Source organism: Anoplolepis gracilipes, chromosome 16 (assembly GCF_047496725.1).
Source record: "Anoplolepis gracilipes chromosome 16, ASM4749672v1, whole genome shotgun sequence".
NCBI lineage: Eukaryota > Metazoa > Arthropoda > Insecta > Hymenoptera > Formicidae > Anoplolepis > Anoplolepis gracilipes.
In genome coordinates, this window is record NC_132985.1 from 3311113 (window position 1) to 3335727 (window position 24615).

Sequence of the window (24615 nt, forward strand, 5' to 3'; positions counted from 1 at the left end):
AAAATAAAGTTATATAAAAAATTTATAAATTAAAAAAAAATAAAAATATATTTTACAGTCGTTTTATTTAATTTGAAAATTCGGGACAAAAATTAATAATATAGGTAAATTATAATATTAACGTTTTCGCGTATACTCACTTGGCATCTGGTCGCTGGATCACCGAAAAACCCTTTATATCTTTGATCTTTGCAAGAGAAATCGGTTTCAGGTATGGTCGCGTACGCTGGATAGTCGATGTGAGGTTTTCCGCGCGTTGCACCGTATTTTAAGGATGTTTTCGGTTTCGGGTGTGTAATTTCATTGGGCGCCATGTATTTCTGACTCGTGGACGTTTCCGTAGAAATTGGCAAGGTATATTGTTCGTCATGTAGGATGTCGTCACTAAGATCCTCCGTGATCTCGTAGGTGTGTTCGGTCGTGTCAGGTCTGGAGGTTGGCCTGAGTCCTTGCTGCTTAGATTCGTTCAAATTATCCTGCGCATAAGGGTTGTAGTATTCTACCTTTTCATCTTTTATATGATTTATATTGTAATCGGGTTGCAACGGTGTCTTAATCCGGACGTCGTCGTGTTCCGCCTTGTATCGTTCTGGATCATCGGTGATCAATAGAGGATTCGGTGTCGCCTGGAACCTCGTCTCGGTAATTACTTTCGGCCGCGTGTATATTTTCGGTTTGTAATTGAGCAATATAGGCGGCAACAGTAACGGTTCTTGTTGCGGTTGCGGCAAATTTTCCTGCCGCGAGTTGTGCAGGATATTGAGGATCTCCAGGAGCGCCTTGATACTGCTGTCGATGTTGTCTTTGTTCAACATCTCTGGCAGTCGCTCGGACAACTGAAAACTCTCGATTAAATTGTTAATATTCACGTTCGGCTTTCGATAAACTTGCGAGGTGACGGGTGATTTCACCGACTGCTGCTGCACGTTCGCATGTATCGGCGGTGGAATGTACCTCAGATCGTCGAATTCTTTATTAGGGTAGTTAAGGATGACGTTCGGTATACTCGCCGTATCCTGGTCGTAATCGTCCTGCGGGCCACCGAGCAGCGGTTTCTTGACCAAGTATTGCTCTCGCGCGGGAACGGGAAGTCGCAGGGGTCTCGTAGCGACGAAATATCGATTGTCATTTTGCAAGATCTGAGTGGAAGGCGTGGTGATCTCGGGATAAGTATTTTCCACCTGATAAAGCTGATAAGACGGAGTGGAATAGTCGGCATAGTTGATCTTGGTGTTATATTTGACCGGTGTAAAGTGATCATTGTCGCCTCCGATGTTCCTGGGATCGAATTGTACGGATGGAACAAACTTCTTGTCTTGACTGGATGAATTGACACGGTATTTGTTACTTCCTCGTCTCGGCACGCCGCCGAGCCGGATCAAAGGCTGCTGCGGCGGTGGGAGTTTCCGAAGCAAATTGGTCGATGGTTCCTTTACATAATTTTGCTCTAACGTAGCTTGGGTGTGCAAGTAGTTGTTAGCGACATAGAAAGTCATGTAGGGTATCAATCTCCGGTATCTCTCTTTGAACGTTGTCAAATTCATGTTCGCGAGTAACTCTTCCTCATCATTCTCGAAAATAGCGCCGGTCGTATTCGACCTTGCTGACTCCGATGCTACGAAGCTTCGCATTAAGAAAACTGCAACTGAGAAGAAAGATGTTTTTATTGCCACAATTGTTTTTTAATTAACTGTACAGCGCGATTTTTTAAATTGCATTTTATATTGAATTTAAAAAAAAAAAAAAAAAAAAAACAGGTTTCATGCATGTAATTAAATTAGGTTTTTAGGTTTTTAAAAGTTGTATCAATCTTATAAATTTATTGCAAAATAGTAGTATAGTTTTTTATATTTGCGACGCATTATCACGATTGCGAACGACCAGGCGAGAAAGAAGGCGAAGAGAAAATGCGAGATAACATGATATGCCTGAAACGTTCCGACAAAGACGAATCGTGGAAAGGGAGGAGGAGGTCGGTCGAGAATTGAAAGTTGAATCTGTCTGGCGATCAAGATGTAGAGAGCTGGTGAATCGGTACGTTTTTAGTGGTTGCATCGCTTGAACGTGCCAGCGCGCAAATATACCCTCTATGCTACGGGAATATCCGATATACGTGTACTCGTTGCCTTTATTTTATCTCGCTATCTCGTGGCACGTACAAAAGCACTGGCCGGCTCTCCGAATATTTTCCTTCTAATTTAATTTCATCTGGTGCGCAGGCCGCGCGCGTTATCTCGCACATTTCCGAGGAAAAAGAGGGAAGAGACTGAGATGGGGATGGATCGTGTGGTGGCTTTTTGAGGGGTCGATTAGAGATAAAGGTATTTCACGCAGGACACTGGAATGTCGTGAAGAAAAATTTTTTTCTGTCTAGCGTTCGTTTTTTTATATATAGGTATCTCGTATAACAAGAATAGAGTTTTTTAATCGATCATGCAATACTTATCTATTATCTGTGTTTACGAACTATATAAATATTTTATGAAAAATTAAATTTTATATAATCTTATATTTTGTGATGCATATGATAGATTATTGAAATCATCAGAATCTAAAATATTCTCGATTTAGGTCACAGAGATATTTTCAATTTTTAAAGAATTAAACGAATCACGCGTGTAATTTTCTACGATGATACATATCTTTGTTCATCCCATAGATATTCTTTGCGCGCGAAACGCTTCGTGAATATACCCTCGTTCACTTTTCAATTTGCAAACTCTCGTCACCTCGTCCGGCTAGCGATATTGCAATATGAAACGGGAAAGGGGGGGCGGGGATGGTGATGAGGGGAGGCACAGAATAGCGGAGTGTGCAGTCCAAGTGATGTGCCGGATATAAACCTGCCTCACTAAACTCGCCATGAATTTTTATAAACCGATTATTTAACGTCGATGTAACAAAGTGCAGCGGGCCTGCAGAAAGAGCATCGCCCGCGCTTCGAGCCGACGATGCACATCAAAGGGTTGCGCGCTCCGTATATTTCTCCCTCTCATTCTATCTTTCTCTTTCTCTCGTGGATTACATACAGTTATATACATCGGGTCCCGACCTGGAAATCCAATTCGATTCTGCATGAAATGAGTCTGGAAACTCTGTTCGCGTTGTGGTGCGGAGCACAGCTCGACGCGCTTTATTAATCCTGTCAGCTCGAAACATGATTGAAAAATTCACAAAGCGCGTGTACGCGATCTCTAAGAGACGCTCGTCTTGTGAGTTTTCAAAGCGCGACGCAACGTCATTCGTGAAATACATTTTCTGCGTCGTATATATAAAGAGACACGATCGCGCGTCCTCGGAGAACAAGTTTTCATGCGAATCCGAAATACCGTATTTAAGGGAGGAATTCGGTCTAGAGGCCTGATTTTTAATAAAAAAATTTTTTTAAATACTTAAAAAGTTGCTTGACAAATAGGAAAAACTTTTATTTTAATTGATCCTATCCGTTCCTTATAAAAAATTTGCAAAAAAGGCCTAAAAATCAGGCCCCTAGACCGAATTCCCCCCTTAAGTTCGAATCAAAGAAGATCTCCATTTATGTTTCGCCGAATACGATCTTACGCGTCACGTACATCTCACATGTTATTCGAACATCCGTTATTCGGATTTAAAATATGATTTTATTGTCGGAAAATCACGCGCATCGGTTACATTAAGGAATCAGTATGAGGATATCGATATAATTTTCGATAACATCTTATTTATTACACGGATTTTTAGCTTCCCGTACGACGGATCGAACGATGCCAAAGATTTTTCGCTTTGATCGTCTGCTGCAATAAAAACAATTATTCCTAAAATTATATCTCAGAGTCATACAATTCTATAGCTTTTTTTTCCCCTTTTTAGTCATCGTCAATGTTTCTCCCGATGTTTTCTTTTTCTCTTCCTTTGTCCCGGCGACAATATCTGTTCAATCGACGAAATTCTAACTTGAATTCCGCGTTGCACAATACCTATTGTATGTATAACGTGAAAGTACGACATACTAGGTGGGATGTCATGTCGATCCCTCGGTAACCCGATACGGAATATTAATTGGCGAGTATTGGTCTCCCGGATTACGTTATTCCGAACGTGCGTGACTTGGAAGCTCGACGGACGTGTCGGGAGGAAGAAAGAGAGACAGAGGGAGAACCGCGAAACACATAGATGCGGTCAGAATACAGACGTTGCTTTGTGCTTTTGGTTCTAAAATTCTAAAATTTAATTACAAGTTCCTCCTAATTATATCTAATTAATTTTCGACGAGTCGGTAACATTTACGTATGGGACGATATGAGGTTTGTTTTCGTGGCGTGCAGTTCAGCGTAATGAACATACCGTACCTTCGTTCTCGTCTCTGCAATACCCGACACTCGCAGTGTAGAACTACATTCAGCAAAAACTAACTGCTACGAATAATTGATGCCGCTACGGTGCGCGATGGACGAGAAACCCACCGTCGAAGCTCCCAATCGTGCGTAGTTGAAATTACTGCGTGCGTCACTTTATTTATTGCACAGACACAAGACGAAGGGCCGCGGCACGAGCGGTGCAATATGTACGGGAAAATAAAGCCATTTTTCATTCTTGGTCGCGAGGACGGCAATTCTTAATGAAGTAAAATATCGCGATTGCCACTCGACACTGGGAAAACATGGCGTATTGCTAAGCTTTTCAAATCGAATTTCGAGAGGAGGCTTTTGCAGGTATATATTATTGAATTTGTCGTCCTATTTACTCGTATAGTTTAATATAATTATTATTGAATTTGTCGTTCTTTTTTTACTTGTATAATTTAATATAATTGGAGAAATTTTAATCTATAGAGAAGAAAGTGTGAAAATATTTATTTTATAGAAAACTTATTTATTACTCGTTGATTAATTGTTGAATTTCTTTAGTCATGTTTTTTTTTTCATTTATGTTTTGTGTATAATAATTTATTATTTAAAGAATATCTCGCGCGCACACACACATTCCAAATTTTTATACATTTCTACAAAAAAATTGTGGGATACTTTAAAATTTTATAAAATAAACTAGTCTTTTTAATGATAGATTTTTATTGACCAATTTGGAATATATTTTTCTTTAGCCAAAATATTAAAGGAAATTATTATTTATTGCAAGCTTTAATTGTTACATCATGTACAGATATATTTTTGTAACTAAATTCAATTATAAAATTCTGCCTGTTAAATTTTATCTAAAAATTTTTCATTTCAAGAAATGTTTTGTTCTGAAACGATTTAGAAAAGTTTTTTTTTTTCAATTATAATTTAGAAATTATTAATATGCCTCGATATTTTTATTTGAACAAAATTAATTTTTAAAAATCTGTCATTACAGGGACTTGGTTTTTTTTTTTTAGATTGTTTATATAAAATTACTTGTATACAAATTATATTCATGCTCGATATATTTCTTACTTAGTTTTTACATCAGCAATATTACGTTGCTATTAATACATACTTTAATTATCTAAGGTTACAAGCAATCTCGTTTCAAAGCGAAAGGAATCATGCGGTTTTTTTTTTTTTGTGATATGATTATGCACGTAACAGAAGTTATTACACGCACGCGATAGCGAAGCAAAATCGCGATAAGCCGATTGACCATTGATCCTCTTGGCTCGCGGAATTGTCAATAAAGATGATTCGCATATGGCACGTATACATCGCTGCTGAAATAAACGAAACACACGGCCACCGAATACATCGGAGAAAAATCTTTTAAATAATACATTTAAAAAGAAATTATATAGATATCATTAAATAAATTATCAAAAAAATTAAATAAATTTTTCCTTAATAAATAATAAATAAATCTGTATTTAGTTAATTCTGAAATTTAAAGCTAAAGAATAGATATGACGAAATTTTACTATATATATATATATATATATATATATATATATATATTAGTACACACACACGTATCTGCATACAGCTACCTGCAAAAACTTTAAACGTTTCCTTATGAAACACATTCTATAACACTCTTTGAATTTAAATTTTTATTCAATTTTAATTATATCCTTATTATTAATTTTATGAACAAGTTGGTGATTTAGCTTCTAATTGAATTAATTCTACATTCTACTACACTCTAATTATAAAAACATATAGCAGTATATTATATGTAATGAAGAAAATGTTGATATTTATTAATTGGATGATATTTTCCTACGTTTTTATTTGTCCATATCTTATGTCATGTAGAGGAGTGAATTTCGTCGGTATTTTCGTCGGCGAAATTCTCCAGAATGCCACACAATTCGTATTTGAACTTCACGCCGCTAGTTACGGACCGCGTTAATACGCGTCTCTGGATTTACGGCTGACCCGTCTCAGCCTGGAGCTTTCCGGAAATCCAGAAAAGCGTGATCGTGCCACGCGCGTTTTGCATGTCATTTAATTAAAACCGGAAAACGAGCCGCATAATGACACTAGCGCGCACACGAAGGCTTGTCGTGTTCCAATGCCTTGGACCATCCAGCCTTCCTTGTCCGGATGTAAACAGGGCAGGGTCGACCGAGCGATTCGACTGGAGAATTTGTGCGAATGCAAATGCTCTCCGGGATCTCTTTACTTTGTTGCAATGCATCGTAGTTAGTTGTAACCATTACTGAACCTTAAGGGGATACAAAGCGGTGAAATTGGACGGAACAAGAACGGCCGGAAATGTAAGTTAGTTAGGATGAGGAGCATCGTGTACATATATATATATATGTATATATATATATATATATATATATAGTGTTTCTGGAGCGACGATATATATCAAATGATATATATATATATATTCGTCATGCGGACAATACACTTGTATTAGATATCATTAAAGATGAGATAGAAAAATTTTGAGGATGTCGAGAGTTCTTTCTGGGACAAATTCTTATTTTAGTTTCTCACATTTTTATCAATATATCGATTTTTATTCAATATTAGAGAAATGAAGTGATTCGATATTCACGTATTCTATGGTCCATGCTTGTTTGAGTTCGTGGAATTTTTTTTAGAAATGGAAATTTATATTCAAGTATAGTACGATTGCGTATCTGTTCTGCGACATCGCATTATTATTAGCATAATCGTTCTGGCGATTGCTATTTGATTTATCGTTTTGTGTATCTCATCTTTGGCTGACTGCGATCAGCTCGATTGGCTTGGTCAACATCAAATCATGCGGACACCGATTAAATAGAAACCAGTCTTCTATCGAAAATGACGGTCAATAAACACTCTGGCTCCAATGGTTTAGTGGAAAATGTGCAAGTGTTCAAACATTAACAGATAACCAATTCGCTTCGGTTACAGTCACGGCATTCTCACGCGATCGACTAATCGATCTGACAGTAATAATTCTTGTTTCTAATTTTGGTTTTAATCACACTTGCTGAATTTCCAACTTTTTGCAATTCTCACCACAACTTTCTCCTTTTCACATTAGACAAAGATTCGAAACTTAATTATATATCTCAAGAAGTGAATGATTTATTAGTTGAGAAAAATTTAGATGCTTTTAAGCAATTTATTTAAGGAAAATTTAAATGCTTTTAAATTTAATTGCGAGACATTCATATAATTTACTTTTGTTTCGGATAAGCCAAGACGAATTTATAGCTTTAATGAAAAAAAGAATAATTCAACTGCTGTGGAAAGTGAATGAAAAGTATATTAATATTGAAGATAAGGGGAGAAAAATATGCGTTTATTAGCATTATATATTTGTAGGCCTCCGGTTATATTAATGTACGTTTGCTTAGCATAGTTCGCATTGTCTGTCGATACAATCGCGCAAAATCAATTGATCCAGGGGAAATGTCATATGTTTCCCTCGAGGATCACTATAGTGTTACAAATGCAGCAACCCGAAGAATAGCAATGCGTAGCATGTGTCTCTAATGAACTCCGCGAATTGATGTTTATACTGGATAATATAAACCGATAGGAGATCCGCGAATAGCCACAGATTGTTGTACTAAATTAATAAACTCAAGTCTGCCTGAAAATCTTCATGTTTATCGAGACACAATGGAAACGTTTCGCTAAACATTGCAGCATTTCCAGGAGGGAATTCGATGACCAGCAGTTTCATTGCGTCGATAGAGATGGCGCCAAATATATGGAGATTGTCCGTATTGCATTTTATTGTGCGAAAAAATTCAATTCGATAATAAAATCCGTGTTAGCAGACAGAGATTTTGTTGTAAATTAATTTTTAGCGCGATTTTAAAGTGCCGTTTATTGACATGATTTAGAAGTGAAATAATTTTATAATTATAAGAGATTTAGTAAATTTACGTATATATTAAATTTTAATTATTAGATTTTAAAATATTCATCAGGATACAAAATAATCTGGAAGTTTGAAATAAAATGATAATTTTTATATTATTCTTATATATAAAGTTAAAGTTTGAAGACCTTTTTGTTGAATTTTGTTTAAATCTTACAGAATCCATTTTTACCTATCGACTACTAGAAATACTTTCATTTTTAACTTAACAGGCAACAATATTATTAATTTCATATTTTCAATTGTACCGTAACTGAATAGAAAAATTAACGACTCGTAATATTGTTTGAGTTCACCGAAACGTAGAATCATCGTATCCACCACTACAATTATTCGGGTTTTCGGCCAACTCGTTTATTTGGCTGAATAATTTCAACTATTCGGTCCAAGTGTTCCGTAAATTTAAATCGATTTCGCGCTCTCACAATCAGTCTTATTGGCCGCAGCTCTGATATAAAATTTCCTCTAAAACGTTTAATAATACAATAAAGCGGCGTACGCGAGAGATAATCGCGGGCTTTTTATAGAATAGATATTTTTTCTTTTTGATGAAAAAATTCTACTTGTTCGCGAAATTTCCGTCAGGGAAATTTTCCACGCATGCACATTTTCGCCCTAATTAATGTGAAATGTTTCACAGATAAATTAGCAGCATAAGTAATAGCTTAGTAAACGCGAATATTAATCAGCAAATACTGATTATCTTTTATTATTATGGTCTATATAATTATTTTCTCGGGGGAGAATCTGTGTGGGGAAATAGCGGGGAATAGGAACGTGATCATTCGGATAATAGCTATTTAATTAACAGTACATCATCAAGCCGAGGGCAGATATCGCTCTTTCCACAAGAATCAAATTAAATTTGCGGCGAAGTCCATAAATCGTATTAAGCTTTCGGTTACCGGTTTCCATCCCAGCGAATATTTCCAATTCATATCTATGGTACACTTCCTGTTCTCTTAACCCTTCCTTATCACGTTGCTTCGACAGTTCCACTCCGCTGATCCTTTGACTCACCGAGCAAACCATGATACCTCTAGTCTCTCAGAATGCTTTGAAAGTCATCTCCATATCGCGTTCGTTAAAGAACTTGCGTTATACAGAGGCGATATATGGGGCGGAGATAGTTTTATCACTTTGACGCTAAAAAGATCTTCAACCGAGACGTAAAAATGATTTTACAGAATTTAGTAATAAAAAATTAAGATAATTGAAGCTTTGTCGTGTCTTTTCAGCATATCTAGAATTTCTTGCTTTTTAATTATACGCATAATTATACGTAAATATGTTAGGCCTTTATTTTTTTTTTTTAATACTTTTATTGGTTAACGACTTATTTAATTCATCGAAACACGAATAAATTTACTACTCCGTAAGCGTAACTTTACGTTTCGAAAATTGCGAAACTGATGTGAACAGGAACATGCTTTTCGTATCGGTATCCTGCAACATTTCACTGAAACTCCTTATACTTGAGCGAACAGTTTCCCCTTCGGCCTGGCACGACGTCGTGCGTCGTCACTTCGGGTGTTGAAATTACAGATGCAACGACGACGGCTTGTCCGCTCCCATTACAATCTTCCAGACGATTTTCGCGCCGCGCAGGTGGTTTGCAAGTCAGATCTCTAATAACGTTAACACTCGCGATGCAACTTGCTTCCTGTTACCGAATAACGGAAGCATCCGTTTCTCGTGTTCGACATCGAGAAAAATACGTAAGCGTTTTAGCATTTCAGAGTAAAAATTGCATTATCGAGTTGTTCATAATATCTGTTGACTTGTTATCAAGTTGTTAGATAAAATGAATAAGGTACATTGACTTTGTTAGAAGAAATCGTGAATAAAGTAAGGCACAAAAATGTCTATAGGCAACGAAGAGATCTCCGAATCAATGTTTTCATCATTAAGCACTTGCATTGTTTAATCTTTAATTCTTTTTACTCTCAACTTTCAATCTTTCAAATTTCATATTACTTTGGAAATATGTTTTGCATCTATAATACATTATTACACTTGTAAATGTTTATCGAGCATTGTATTATTTAACCGTTCTACATAGCGGTTCAAGCATGTGTAGAATTTTTGGGGGATTTTATTGAGTAATGTCCTATGCATCGGTGAACAGATAAAGAGATAATGCAACGGCATGGGAGAGTATGTTTGCGTGCTACATATTTTTAGGTATTTCACAACATTGTCGTGAATCAAACGTAAAAGCCCATCGCAATTAATCTTTATTAATGCGCTCGGCTTCCTCCTCTTTTTCCAGTACATCTACCGGCGACTAAATTACATCAATACATTCTCTGCGTTCCTTTTCCCAGGCATGCGAGACGAAACGAGAGCTAAATTGGTCAGCGCAATTACAAGTCTGAAAAAATTATACATATAACGGATTAATCGTCTTAATTATATCCAACACAGCGCTGTCCGATTTATTACTGAAAGTAATTAAAGGCAACGCTCTCACGCTCTCAAAACGATTGCGTGTTCATTAAGTAAAAAAAAAAAAAAAAAAAAACGAAAAGAACACGTGACTTTTTAGACAAATAAATTAATTTTTGAATTACATTCCTTCATTAAACTTGCCATTTCGTCAATCTATCAGAACATTTTTTTTCTTTTTCTTCACAATTATTACGTGCGTGTGATTTTGTTTTCGGATTGCGTGGAAAAAATCGATTATGCAACAAAATTATCTCATACGTCCAACTTTCGATCACAGCATGTTCAACAATTGCGTTTCCATATTGCCCAAATCCGAGCACGTCGAGTCAGTGCGTCTCGCGAGAGTTGACAGCTCGATCTATTTGCCTCGCGATGAGACAACAGACGGGGGGAACAGGACGCCCCGTAGCTGGCCCGATCGCGCGTACTCCATGACACAGCCGATATTCGTAATAGCAACCGGAACCAAAAGCTTCGCAGAGAAATCCTCGCAGAGTAACGAAGGAAAGCTCAGAGGACGCGGCCGACACCTGTTCGAAATTCGATAGACGAGCGACCTTAAGGGAACTGACTAACTTTGCACGCTAGATATACGCTATGTATTCCGTAGTTTCTTCTCTCTCACTCTCTCTTATCTTCCTTTTCCTATCTGCACCAAGAAGCTTCTATATATGTACGCGCTCCATCCCTTCCTGCGCGCATTGATTATTAATTCGTCGAAGTCTCTTTTTCCGTGCCCTTTTTTCAACTCGCTCATCTTCGATCCCTCGCGTTTTCCTTATTTATGCCATTGCATCTCGATTACGCGCTCTCGATGCGAGACAAATACCCGCTTTGCCTCGACGCGCTTTCGAAATCCCCAGACCGGGTATTATTCTAAGCACATTAGTCTTCTCTCGGTTGTGATTATGCGAACTTTGTTTCACCGACGTATGTATTGGTTACGGTTGGCGTGCGCCAGAGATAAACGGTTAATAATAAGCCGAGTACGAGGATCACACAGCGGAACAATAGTAGGGAAATAAAAAAGAACACGACGTAATACATATATATATAATCATAGTGTTTTGCGACAGCATTGTCGACCTTCATGTCGATCTCATTTGTGAGTTATTTTATTGCGCGAGAAATAGCTCGCAGTAATACTAAATATTTTCGCGACAATGTACGGAAAATCTAATCGATTCCCAGCATCCACGTTGCTGCGATGAAACATATTGTCGTGTTAGATGAAAAAAGAAAAAAAAAATATATTGAGTAGAATTTTATATTTTCAGTATTGCATGCGTGAAATTAAATGGGAAAAACTTGAGTGTTTACTTCATTACTAAAATATATCAGAGTAGATAAATAAATAATTTTACGTAAAAAATGAAACATCTATATACTTTTATTACTATCCAGATTCTAATAAAGAATTAATTTGTTTCGCAGAAAAAAATATTTAAATTTGATTGACATAATGATTACTTTGTACACAATGTTTTAATAACAAGATAATCATAACACTGAATGCAGAATATATTTATTTTCTTTAGAAGTTATTTTGTGTGTTTAATAATAAAGATTAATAGTTCACGAGAGAGATAGCATCGCATCAATAACTAACATTTTGAACGATGTCTATTAAGAGTTGAAACAAAACTCACTTTTTCGCTTTAATTGCTTGATTTTTTATTTTAAGCTCTTGTCGTATCTTATTTAAAACTGCTTTTATACCAATTGCATCAATTTACAAAAGGGATTTCATAAATAGGAAAAAGTTTTCAATTAAAGATGCGGTCGATGCAATAATTAGCACATAGCACGGCAACATGCAAATTATATGAACGCGGTGACCAATTTACGGGGACCTGTCTTTAATAATTTAATACTATTAATAATTTAATACCATTAAACGTCCCTCGTAATCTTTGTTCTTTGCTAGAATTTCAATTAAGCTCGATATTAATTACATATATGAATTATGTGAATATTGATAATATAACATTTTGATTATATAACATGTTTCACGATAAAATTCGATTTGAAATCTCGTATCTGTTGTTAGCAAATTATGCGAAATTTTGCCTATACGCTGATAAACATTATTAAATTCACGACCAATATTCTGACGACGGGCTGATTAATGATAAATTGAACATTTTTTTGACGTTGAAGAATCAGGATTGGTTAAAATATATTTTTATAATCTTATGCAAAAAAAAAATATTTTTGTTTTAAAATTAATAAGTTATACTAATCATAATCCTTTAGTAAAAAAGGCATGTTATATATAGTTTAAAGAGCGAAATCAATATAATCATAAAGTCTTTTTAATTCAAATTAATATGTGAAATACATTTTTAAAACAAAAGATATAATATTTGGTGATATAAATATTACTAAAAGAATTTTACATTTTTAGTTTAATGAGGAAAATATAATAGTAACAAAATTAAAAATTTTTCTCAATATAAATCTAGTTTGCGTTTACCATTTAACATCTTGTAACAAAAAACTAATTTATTTACACGTTATTCCTAACCTATTACAGATTTTATTTCGAATAAAGTTTAAATTAGAAAACTGTCAATTGATAAATAAAAAATTTATTTAATATTTTTAATAGAAAAGACCAATTTTGGCTTTTTTCCAGAAAAACCAATTTTTACCACTGGCATGAATTTTATCTAAAAAATGTGGAATTTTATCAATTCTATGAAGAATTTTCACCTTTATAGAGTTTGTCATGTTTTTATAAAATTTTTTATTTTTTCAGAATATTTTAATTATACACCTGCGTATATATATGTATATCCAATCTGTTCTTTATGTATGTACAGCTATAAAAGTTTCTTTGGGTCGTCACATGTTAATCGAATAACATTCACTCAACATGAATATAGCGCGTGGCGTGTCGAGAAAGTCGAAACGTTTGCGTCGCCTCGTTACTTTATCATTTATGGGTGTAACACACAAGCTACGGAGAAAGCGACGACCAGTTTGTGTACGGTCTTGGTTCGTAGATTTTGCGGCAGTCGGATCACGTCGGTTTTTCCAGCGGGCTGTATTTTTCCTCCCTGAGCCGTTTGATCTTTACGACGATAGACGACTGTGAATGTTCGATTATATCACTTCCTCGTCTTTTAATTTTTTTTTTTCTCACAATATAATATCGCTTTAACGATATTATATCGTTTATATGAACACGACGAGTGTGTCGCATATTTTCCAAAGCTAAATCGCGGATTTTTAGATCTTTAATTCTCAAGGATAATTTAAAGAAACCTATAATGCGGAACTGAGCCATGATTCGAAAATTATTAAACGTCGACGTAACGAAGAATGCAAAATTTCATCTACATGCCACTATTACCTACCTATGTGTACTTTCTACACGAGCTTCACTCGGATTGCCAATTAATTATATCCATATACCTGTTAGGAGTCGCTAATTAGTGACTAAACCTCTCTGGTATCCCCCAGCTCGTTATCCATTCTCATAATCCCTCGAGTTGTCGCTCCTTATTATTTTCCAACATCCTACTGAATGAATCTCTCTGCTGCTAATCTCATCCCTGTACGCAACTTTATGTCTCCGTTCGAACACTTCGCGATTCTCGCGGAAGTAGAAGAAGAAAACTTCTACAGTAATATTTGTTGAGACACTTCACTATCATTAAAAGAGAAAATTGCAATTAAAAAATGAAGTCTGTCTAAAAACTATTTTCTATTTCCAGATTTTTACGGGAATTTTTATTTGCATTTTTCCTCTCTGTAGGAATTGTTTTCTTGAAAAAATAACTTCTTGCGGACCATACGAATATGGATGCGCTTTATTCTTCAATAAATCCTACTAACGCTCGTCGTCGCGCGTCGTTTGCTTTCTCGATAAATTTGATTCGCTCGCGGGAAGAGATGGCATTCGGGCGAGTGCATTTGAAGCCTTCGTCTTGCAACGCTCGAGTCACGTAGATCGTCTGCAGATCTACGTGAGATTGTCGCCACAGTTTCTTGCCCGTCCCGTCGAGAATTCGTAAGTTTTTCTCTCTTTCCCGTTAATAAAAAAATTTACATTTTTATCTCCGTGTCTTCTAGCGGAAGTCATTGTATGGAATACTCGACGTCGCTCTGTTAATGAATCAAATTGGCACGCGTAGCGCGTGCGTATGAAAATCACATAGTCCGAAGGGGATACACCTCGCGAAAAAACACGCCTCTCTTTTCATTGCGCCGAGTGCATGCATACCTATTTGAAGACAGATCGAATGCACGAAAAATTACGTTACCGCATTTCGTCTATTACCTCGACAAGTGTATGCGCGCCTCTCGCCAGAATTAGCGTTTCTCTACTGACACGCTTCACGGAATACAAACATCGAGCTAAGAATTTTACTATGACCAGACTGGATTCGTGTTTTTATATTCTAAATATCGAATTATATTTATAATTATCTCTACATAAGCGGTTTTATTTATTCAATATTTATTTCATAAATAGAAAAATGATAAATGATAAATGTATTATATAATTGTACAATTTATCAAAGCTATTAGCGAGATCTTTATTACGAATGGTAAATGATGCGCGGTAAAAGGCAGATGCTGGCAATCGGTATCGGAGAAAGTTAAACAATGTAAATAACAGAAATTCTTCAGAATGAAAACAACACTTAACGTGACCTGAAACTGTGTACCGTGTCGTCTAGACAAATAGTTATGCCTCTTCTCAGGAACAAAGAGCTTGCGCGAGAAAATTCCAAGCTAGATCGTCGATGCGTTTAGAAGAAAAAGTTATTTAGCGCGCTAAAAAAGAGCGAAAGATTCACAGTCTTCCTGAAAAGATTGAGAGATTGGAAATAAAGAGAATTTGTCGAACTCGATCCTTGCAGGGAAAATCTGAAAATTCCTGGAAATTGGAGGGAGAGAAGAGAGAAGGAGGGAAAGAGAGAGAGGCTGAGCGGAAATCATACGTATATCCGCATATCCGTTCTGAGAAAATCGTGTGAATTTGATCGGTAGAGTTCATTTTACCGATAGACTAGGACGGGTAATTACTAATAAGAAAAATGGAAGCGGTATTATTGAGTGCATACTTAATTACTGCGAAAGTAGTTGAATAGGTTCCAGCAGTATTACGTAATCAGGCAGAAGTGGTCGAACGTTAATTATTTAACTCTTTCACCGTGAGATTGAAAGATTTTGCTTTATAACATGCAAGAATTTAATCTTGATCTTTTTTTTTATATATTACATTCAGAATAAAAATATTTCGTCTCGTTAATTTTTTTTTATCTTTAGACTTTTGCATCTTTAAGAATGATCGAAGAATTTCGAGTAATTATATAATTGAGTAACCAAATATATTTAATGAATATTATTTTCGAAATAGTTGAGTGTCAATTATTTGTAAGAAATCAAATCGCTCTTTAAAAAATTTTAATAGAAATTGTGTGTAATTATCTCAAAGACTTTATCTTCGATAATTTCTAATTTTATTATATTGTATCTTTTATAAAATATATTTTTGAGATGTGATTTTTTTTAAACGATAGATTTATTAAGAAAACTGCAATCCAAGTCTGCCAATATTATTGTATTAATCACATAATGTCGATTTTTTAAAAATTATTTACGACTAATTTATTTAGATATTTTGTTGAAGAGTATACATATAATGATGTAGCTTATATCTCGGTTTTTTTCCTTGTTGCCGCGTTATCCGCGTTATTCACGAGGCTAGTCGTATACAAAACTTTTGCGAAACCAAGCCTGCGGCAGAAAAGCGTAATGAAATATGAACTCGGAGTTGATACCACGTGCGAAAATAGAGGGGTATCACGATTCCGCTGTAATGCATTTGCGTAATTGTGAGTCACATGAAAAAGAAAATGCGGAAAATATTAGCCGTATCACACCGGACTTCTCCACTGGCAAATTTTATCAACGAAATACTGCGCGACGTTGCGCCGCCGAATTGTGGGAGGAACTTTTGCAATTAGCAGTAGGTATAACATTAGTAGTCACGTATAATTATATTAAAACGGTAGGCACGAAAGCAATTAATTATACCGTCGGCTTTGTATTAGGAATTCACTATAAACTAATTCAACCGATAATTAGTTAGTTTGCTCTATTTGGTTTCGTGGCACAATGTGAAAGCTAATGTCTATTACTTTTATTATTTAAAATTTTTATTTTATTCTTGATAAATAGGTCACAGTTGACAATTTTATTTTTAATTCGACAATAGATAAATAAATCGAATTATTATTAGTACTTTGCTAGAATCACTATAAATGAGATTCGCAAAATTATGCCACGGGACGCTTCGAAAATCATGGCGTAAATCGCATAATCTGCCCGAAAATAATCTGATACATAAAACAAAGCAACAATGATTCCGGAGGATTAAAATATCAAGTCAACAGATATTAATAAAAATTCGTATGACCAGAGAATTATTTATATTTGAGAAAATTCCAGAATCTATTACAAGAAAAAATATTCTTACGATTATTTTTTTATTGTGTAAGCAATCCAGATTATTAATCGAGTATTAGGGAAAGAGTTTACACGTTAGAAAGTATCCACGCGTAAAGGATTGCACAATAAATTATAAATTTTACTATGACTTGCACGTCATGGAAATTCATTAATCCTCGTTAACGTCTGTTTCGATTTCTCCCACGACTCGTTTACCTTTGCTTCAAATTGCATCTCTAATATTTGACTTGTGCAAAACCTTTGCGACATTAAACGTAACATGGAAAATATCAACTAGGTAGTGTCTAATGCTTACGAGTTAACTAACATTTGACTGTTTTCGAAAATAGTGTTGGTAAATGTAATTTGATTCTAAGCTCACACATCACATGTAACCTTATTAAGGAAGAAAATGAAAATTTAATTAGAAAATCACAAGTCTCGACATTTTAAAATTTTGTTTAAATTTTAAATAGTTATTCTTTTAGTCTGTTTAAAGTTTACTTTCTCAAACATTCTCTGTTAATTTGCGAAATTATTTTTAGAAACTATTTAAAATTTTTGCGGGCTGTTTTTATTACAAGATAAATCTTCACATTCTTGCGTAAATGCAACTCTATAATTAACGTGTTTAATACATGACTCGTGTTTTTTGATATATAAAAGACGCATTTAACCAGGTTCAGAATTACACGTATCGTTAATAACAAACAGATTGAATAGTGAGAATGTAAAGTACGCTTGTAACAGCCATTTATTTATTATAATTTGAAACGAGCTTCACACAATCTTTAGTGAGATCTCGATGAGATATATTTATTTCGGCGTAACTTTTTTACATTTAAGATAAGGTACTGTTAGAGAGGTATGTTCACTGCACTGCCCTGAACAAGCTAGCGAAACTGAAATTCGATCCCAGCGACTCTCTTCCGGCGCGAATTCGTGTTTCTCATCCTATCCGGGATGTCGGAAATCCTACCCTAAATCGACGCGTGGACTCTTTCTTTCACAATGTCCTACCTCCTACCATTCGAGAACGACCTCTTGAACGGCACCGTAGTTTCGCGCCGACGAGCGATTTGGCTCTCCTCGTGCAACAGGTAGATGTGGCTACGGGCCAGCTGCTACCCCCTATTATGCATAATTGCTCGAGGGTGGAAGGAAAAGTGGAAGACTCTCCCGTGGCAATCGAACGTTCTGTCTTCTTGTTTTAGCCTTTTGTTACCAACTTCTTCCGTTTCTTTGGACAAGTGTGACAACGCGATATCCCATGATTTTTCATATTTCGAGAATTTTGATTTTCAAAACTTCACAAATATCTAAAAGTTCGGTCAAGAATCAAGATTCGAATTAATGTTGGTGTCCAGTAGTTTGTGAAGCTTTAAGAATCTTCAATGGCGAATTTTTGCTCATTATTTGATATGTTTTATTTTGTTTATTAATTGAGTTTTTAACATGAATGATTTGAAAACATCGACGTGATGAGCATATCTTATTTCTCTTTTCTTTCATTCATTCTATTTGCCTATAGTTCTCCTTTTCGTATTCCATCTACCTCGCTTTTCACTCACTTTCTCATCCTGCCTCTCTCCTCTCGCTTTTCGAAGCCGTTAAGAGGAATCTCTATGGCATAACGTGCTCTCCAATATGTCTCGTCGTCAATCAAATACGGATTCTAGTGCATTGAAATATAATAATGCGTCCGCCAATACATCGTCCGTGTCACTGTTGAAGCACGATGTATAATGAAGATCATGGTAGTCTGTGAAAATCTTCCGTACCTATTGATCTCGTTATGATTTAGTATTATATTTTCAATTACTTTCAAGTATTATATATCAGGGGAGGGAAATATCAATTACGAGTAAATTGTGTTTCCAGACATTTTTCACGATATTCTTTCTATTACGCTTCGAAATTTTGTCATGTAAATAACTGAATTATTTTTCATAATTAAAATCGACAGCAAAAGTGATAAATTGTATAGAGAAATATTAAAATTGAGAAACCGAGAAATGAATGGAAGGAATATAAATAAACGTAAGGATGGTGATTAAGAGATGATCATTTTCGCGGAAAAGTAAGAGGAAATTGGGTGAAAGGAAAAAAAAATGATAGAATCGCCGAGTAGGGATGATGAGAAGAATATATATCCGATGCACCCCCTCTGTCGCGATGGATTCCATGTATGTAACTACGTATATACATAGAACGATACATGAGCTCGGGGGTAACCAGCAGCTTTGCCGATATATATATATATATATATATATACGGATTGCAGTAGCAATTAAGTTTTATGGGCGCGCATCCAGGGCGAGACGCCTGTTTCGAACGCGTTGAGTGCCAATCGTAAAAGCTGGCTAGGGGCAACTGCAGTATCGCGATCTGTTTATCCCTTCTTCCTTTTACAACGCGCCGGGATACATGAATGTCTGGGATGGATTTCGATGCGCCGGAAATTAACGGAAATACGGATGATTTTAATCATCGAATCATGAATAGTGATTTGCGAAATTAAATCTAATCGTGTAAAAATTGAATATGTAAAGGGGAGTAAAAATTTTAAGAGAGATAATTTTAAAAAATTCTGATTTATTTGTGAAATTAAAATATTAATAAATTAAAAGCTTTTAAATGGTAGTTTCAATAATAATTTGTGTGTAAGATTTTTATTCAAGTATGATGACAAAATGATGACAATTTAAATATGTATATGATGAATATAATATTTCGCGAGCGATATTTGGAGAGAAATATAGTACCATTTATTTGCTCTTTTTTTTTTTAATTTCTTGCTATACCACACGATATTTTTGTCTTCTATCCTTGTTCATTATCTACTTTTATCTATTCTCCTTTGGTGTCGCTTTTTGCGCACCACTTTCCATATAGCATGCGAATTGAGAGAGATGCTGAATCCGTGGTATACGTGCATCGCCTTGCAATGCAACGTTGATGTACTCTGAAATTTTGAACAAGAAATCGGTATGTACGAGGTAGCTTAGAGAAGGCGTGGAGAGTTGATAACATACTCGACAAAACGCTCTCTTAGACAGAACCGACAAGGATATCTCATTCACCGTTATTGACCCGACGAAACTTATCGCTCTTGAACACCGTTCGATTCTTTAATGTTAATCGTGTAAAAAGATGATTTATTAACGTAAATTTTATCATGCGCGAGAAATCTATAGCGAGAGCGGGAATTCGAGACGACCTCTCTCTTAATTCGATGCAAATTGCGCGCAATTAATTCGGACGTCGGCGTTTCGTAGAAATCACCGGAGGTGATGAAATTTCGACGCTAGATTCGGTGCGCGCGCATGCTTGCGACGTGACTCTCCTTTTTCATCTGTTAGGTGTTGTCCCGGCGAAAGACAAACAACCGCGCGTCTGATCGATCCTGAGCCGACCCCGGGATTCCAAGTTAATTGCACACTCTAACACCTGTTAATAGGACTGGCAATGGAACCGTCAGGTATTTTGTGCCCGCGAGGTAAGCAGGATAGTTTGCACACGACGTGGTTGGAAGTGATGCAATAGACAGCTTTTGTCAGGTCACGTATACGTGTACATATGAGAGAGAGAGAGAGAGAGAGAGAGAGAGAGAGAGAGAGAGAGAGAGAGAGAGAGAAAGAGAGAGAGAGAACAACAGGATGAGAAAATGAAAGAGATACAGAGAGGGAGAGAGAGAGAAAGACAGAAGGCGGAAAGAGATAAATTCACGTGGACAGCGGGAGAGAAGGAACGGAAAGTAGGGGGAGATAGTTGATGCAGGTGGAGAGAGAGTTGCAATCTGTTCACGATGGCTCCCATACCAAGCTCTGTGGTTACCGCTTTACAGTCCCCTCGTCTGTAAACTGCCCACCCTGTCGCTCCTCACCCTCGTATCCGGTCTCGCTTTCTCTCTTCCTTCCTCCTTCCATTCTCGAACCTATCAACATCAGGGCAACCTCATCAGCTCGCCTGTCCGCAGGACATTAACCGAATTCAACGTTTGGTTTCTGTTCTACTCATGTACGCATCACTGCGTAATATACACGCTAAATCGATTGATTTAAGCATCGATTGGCTTTGCAGAACACGAAAGATTTGACGTAAAAATGTGAAAAAAATACGAGGCTATCGATTTTGCGGAGAATAACGCTTGAACGAGGAAGCGAATGTTCTGGTAATAATTTCGTTATTAAATTTTTCTCTTCGTGGGAAAAGATCCTAGGCTGTTATGTATATAACGTCGTTGTGTCTGAAAGATAAATTTTTACTCGAATCATTATATCGTAACCAACGATGCACTTAATAGAGCAAAGCGAATGCGGGATACGAGTTGTGAAAAGTAGAAATCAGTCACGTCAACGATATTCGATACGTTGTTGTAAGGTGTTTTCTGCGGTCTATTTGATCGATAAGCGTCGTTTTGAAGCGAGAAGAAACGCGGTATGTGTACACTAATTTTAATTTCGGAGCGGCTTCCGGTGCAATTCGTATTCGCTTGGAGGGCTCGCTGACTATACGCGATTATTTGCGCGATCGTAAAATTACAACAGCGGTGCGTAAAAACGCGAACGAGAATTTTGCGCGACACGCGTTGGCATAATAACGGCTTCGCCGGACGGTTGATTGAAAATCCGATCATGCGACGCGAACATTAACGAAACGCAATACCGGTATGCGTTTCCGCCATGTTCAATATGATTCGTTCTATGGTTCCGCGTTTAGGGATCGTTACAGAAACGCCTCTCTCGTATATCACTGGATTACTATAATTTCGTGCAGCGGCGATGGACTTTTACGGCCGTTTCTCGGTTGAACCACGGCCATATGGTATCCAATCTTTTACGGTCCATACGAATATGCGGCTGGCTAGATTGGGATTGGACGAACAAAGTGCAGGAGTTGGGTATCCTGCCAACGAACCGTGCGGATTTTGTGTAGAAAAAGTAAATACGTATATGGTCAATCGTCCAGAAATAGGAATTTTTCATCTCGTAGCTCTTAATTCAAATATCAAAATTTTATATTCCACGTGAATGTAAATGTTGTGTAAATTGATCATGATCTAAATACTATTTCAGATTCAAGGCTGTTATTTAAATGATGCATCGTGATTATACTACTGTATTAATTTGCAACATTGCATTAATGTTGAATATATCCTTGGATTCTATATTATAAATGTAAATAATATTTTATATAATAATATAAAATTTATGTTTTGATGACAAGATGACGTTATATATGTGGATAGTGTATCTTTTCCCATGAAGAGAAAATGAAATGAGAATATTATTTAAAATTCAAGGGGACATTTAGACATTTAAAAACATATAAATTCAAGGTTTTGATGTACTAATTACAAAATGAAGATGTGCAAATTTTTATAATCCCAATATACATGTTTCGTCAATCCACATTTTAAAATATTTTGAGATCTGAAACACTATCATTTGCAATTCTAAAGAAGAAACGACATTAAATCTGCATTCTGTTATTTTGATCCTGAGGAACATCACGGTAGAGATATATTTTTTGTTCTTACAATATTTTACACACAATATTACTCGCAAGAGCAACAGGTATTATATTTGTTTATACAAATTTTCCATAATGATTTCCACGATAATCTCTTTTGTTTTCATGAGGAATAAATTGTCTCTCGCACGAAAATTTTTACATATTTTATATTTCTTTTTCGCACGGTTAAATTCGCTTCATTCAGTAAACGGTTTTTTTTTCTTTTTTTTTTTTTGTCAAAAAATCAAGAATTAAATTAAATTTTCTCTAAAATTGATTTCTCCATGACCAAACGAAATAATTATAAATAAATTAAATTTGTTTGCTCGATTTAATCTTCAATATTATAGTAAAACACAGTACTGTTCGAAAATAGTTTGTACAATTTATTACTCGTTATTTGACGATGAATCTTTCAATTGTCGTTTCTCTCGCTGTCAACTTTGCGTTTATTCGGTCGAATAAGGCGAAAATTGTTTCGTTGCGATTCGCCGGCGCGAGTCTTCGCTCCAGAGGCTGCGATCGTAATTCGCACGGAACGAGATATCGGGCTCTCGATCATCGCAAATCCATCATGTTGCCGCATCCGCCGTAAATATACGCGCTTGCATCGGAACGACGGCGACGCCGGCACCGCCCGTTCTCACAACTATTTGCACGCTGCCGATTGGCCGGCATCGTATATAGCATGCCTCTCTTTTACGAGCCGCGGTAAAATTTTCTACGCTACAAAGTTATGAATTCGTTGCGGCGATGGCGAAAACGCCATCATCACCGTCACTGCCGTCTCGCCTCTCTTATACTTTTTCCATCTTGTTCCCTCCGTACTTTTCTCCCGCCCCACGTCCGTTTTCCCGTTCCCTTTTGGCAACGAAACGCCCTGACGTTCATCGTCTCTGTTTGACGACTACATCGCGCTTTATGATACGAGATATCCTTCCGAAATATTATGCCCGAACCTCGGGCTAGCCCTCGTATCTATCTGTCTACCTGCGGCAAGTTAGAACAGGCATATACATATCAGAGAAGAGAGACATATTGAATCCTTGGTAAACTTTAATTTCGCCGAATAGTTGACCGGAAAGAAAGAAAAGAAAGGGAAAAATGTATTTGCCCCGCTACGTTTAGCAGAAAGAGTAGTAGGAATTCCCGAAGGATACAACGGGGATGGTTCATCGGTGATGAAGGATTGTATTCCGCTTATATATATATATATATATATATATATATATTTCGAACGTGATGGAAGCGGTGAATTGAAGAGAAAAATGTATATAATTATAACATACTTGATATCACGACCGTGCGCTACGCGTGATATTCATGTTGTTTCGCATGCCTGAAGTTTATCCTTGTAGAGCATGGAAATTATACGAGTGGTGGTACGAGTGGTTTACTCTCTGCATATGCTAAAACGCGCTTAAAAGCTTAAAATATATCAATGAAATTATTTGGTTGCTATCGAATTTTTAACGCGAGCTACGTGACTTTTGCAAATATGAAAAGTTCTCCTGTCTCTGGCGATTTCCTATATAAATTTGTATTTATGCCGAGTGACCGAAAAGTCACGCAATTCACATTTAAATTGTTCCGGAATAATTAATCCTGATTCGAAGCACTAAAAAATGTACGCAAAGTGTCATCAAGCGTTTGCGTATATGTTTATGCAATTAATTAATTCGGTTAAAAAGTCGAGACGCACTCTCGTGCAATCCGTGCGCGACATTCCGCACGGAATAAAACGTATTTAAAAAGCTGTCGGGACATGTAAAAGCGTGTTGTTCACGAAAACGAGAAAAAACATATAACTCGACGATACCTAAAATCGAAACAAATATCCATCACACAGAGGAAAATTCGTTGCACTTTCACACGCGGCAACGACATAGCTGC

At 36.3% G+C, this 24615-nt stretch overlaps 2 protein-coding genes across 4 annotated transcripts in view; one reads left to right on the forward strand and one right to left on the reverse strand.

Moving 5' to 3' along the window:
* The window catches only part of Qin (tudor domain-containing protein qin), a 141186-nt gene that overhangs the window by 2994 nt on the left and 113577 nt on the right, over window positions 1-24615 (forward strand). The gene's annotated exons all lie outside the window — the stretch shown is intronic.
* LOC140674879 (uncharacterized) overlaps window positions 1-24615 on the reverse strand; it is a 35168-nt gene that overhangs the window by 1081 nt on the left and 9472 nt on the right. Inside the window, exons 1-2 of one of the 2 annotated variants that reach the window (XM_072908773.1) lie at window positions 21027-21043; window positions 141-1645 (exon numbers count right to left, since the gene is read on the reverse strand). In XM_072908773.1, coding sequence (XP_072764874.1) covers window positions 141-1631 — 1491 coding nt within the window. In that variant the 5' untranslated portion in view covers window positions 1632-1645; window positions 21027-21043. Of the gene's footprint in view, window positions 1-140; window positions 1646-21026; window positions 21044-24615 lie in introns of those variants that run through there. The other variant, XM_072908772.1, reaches the window with a different exon arrangement.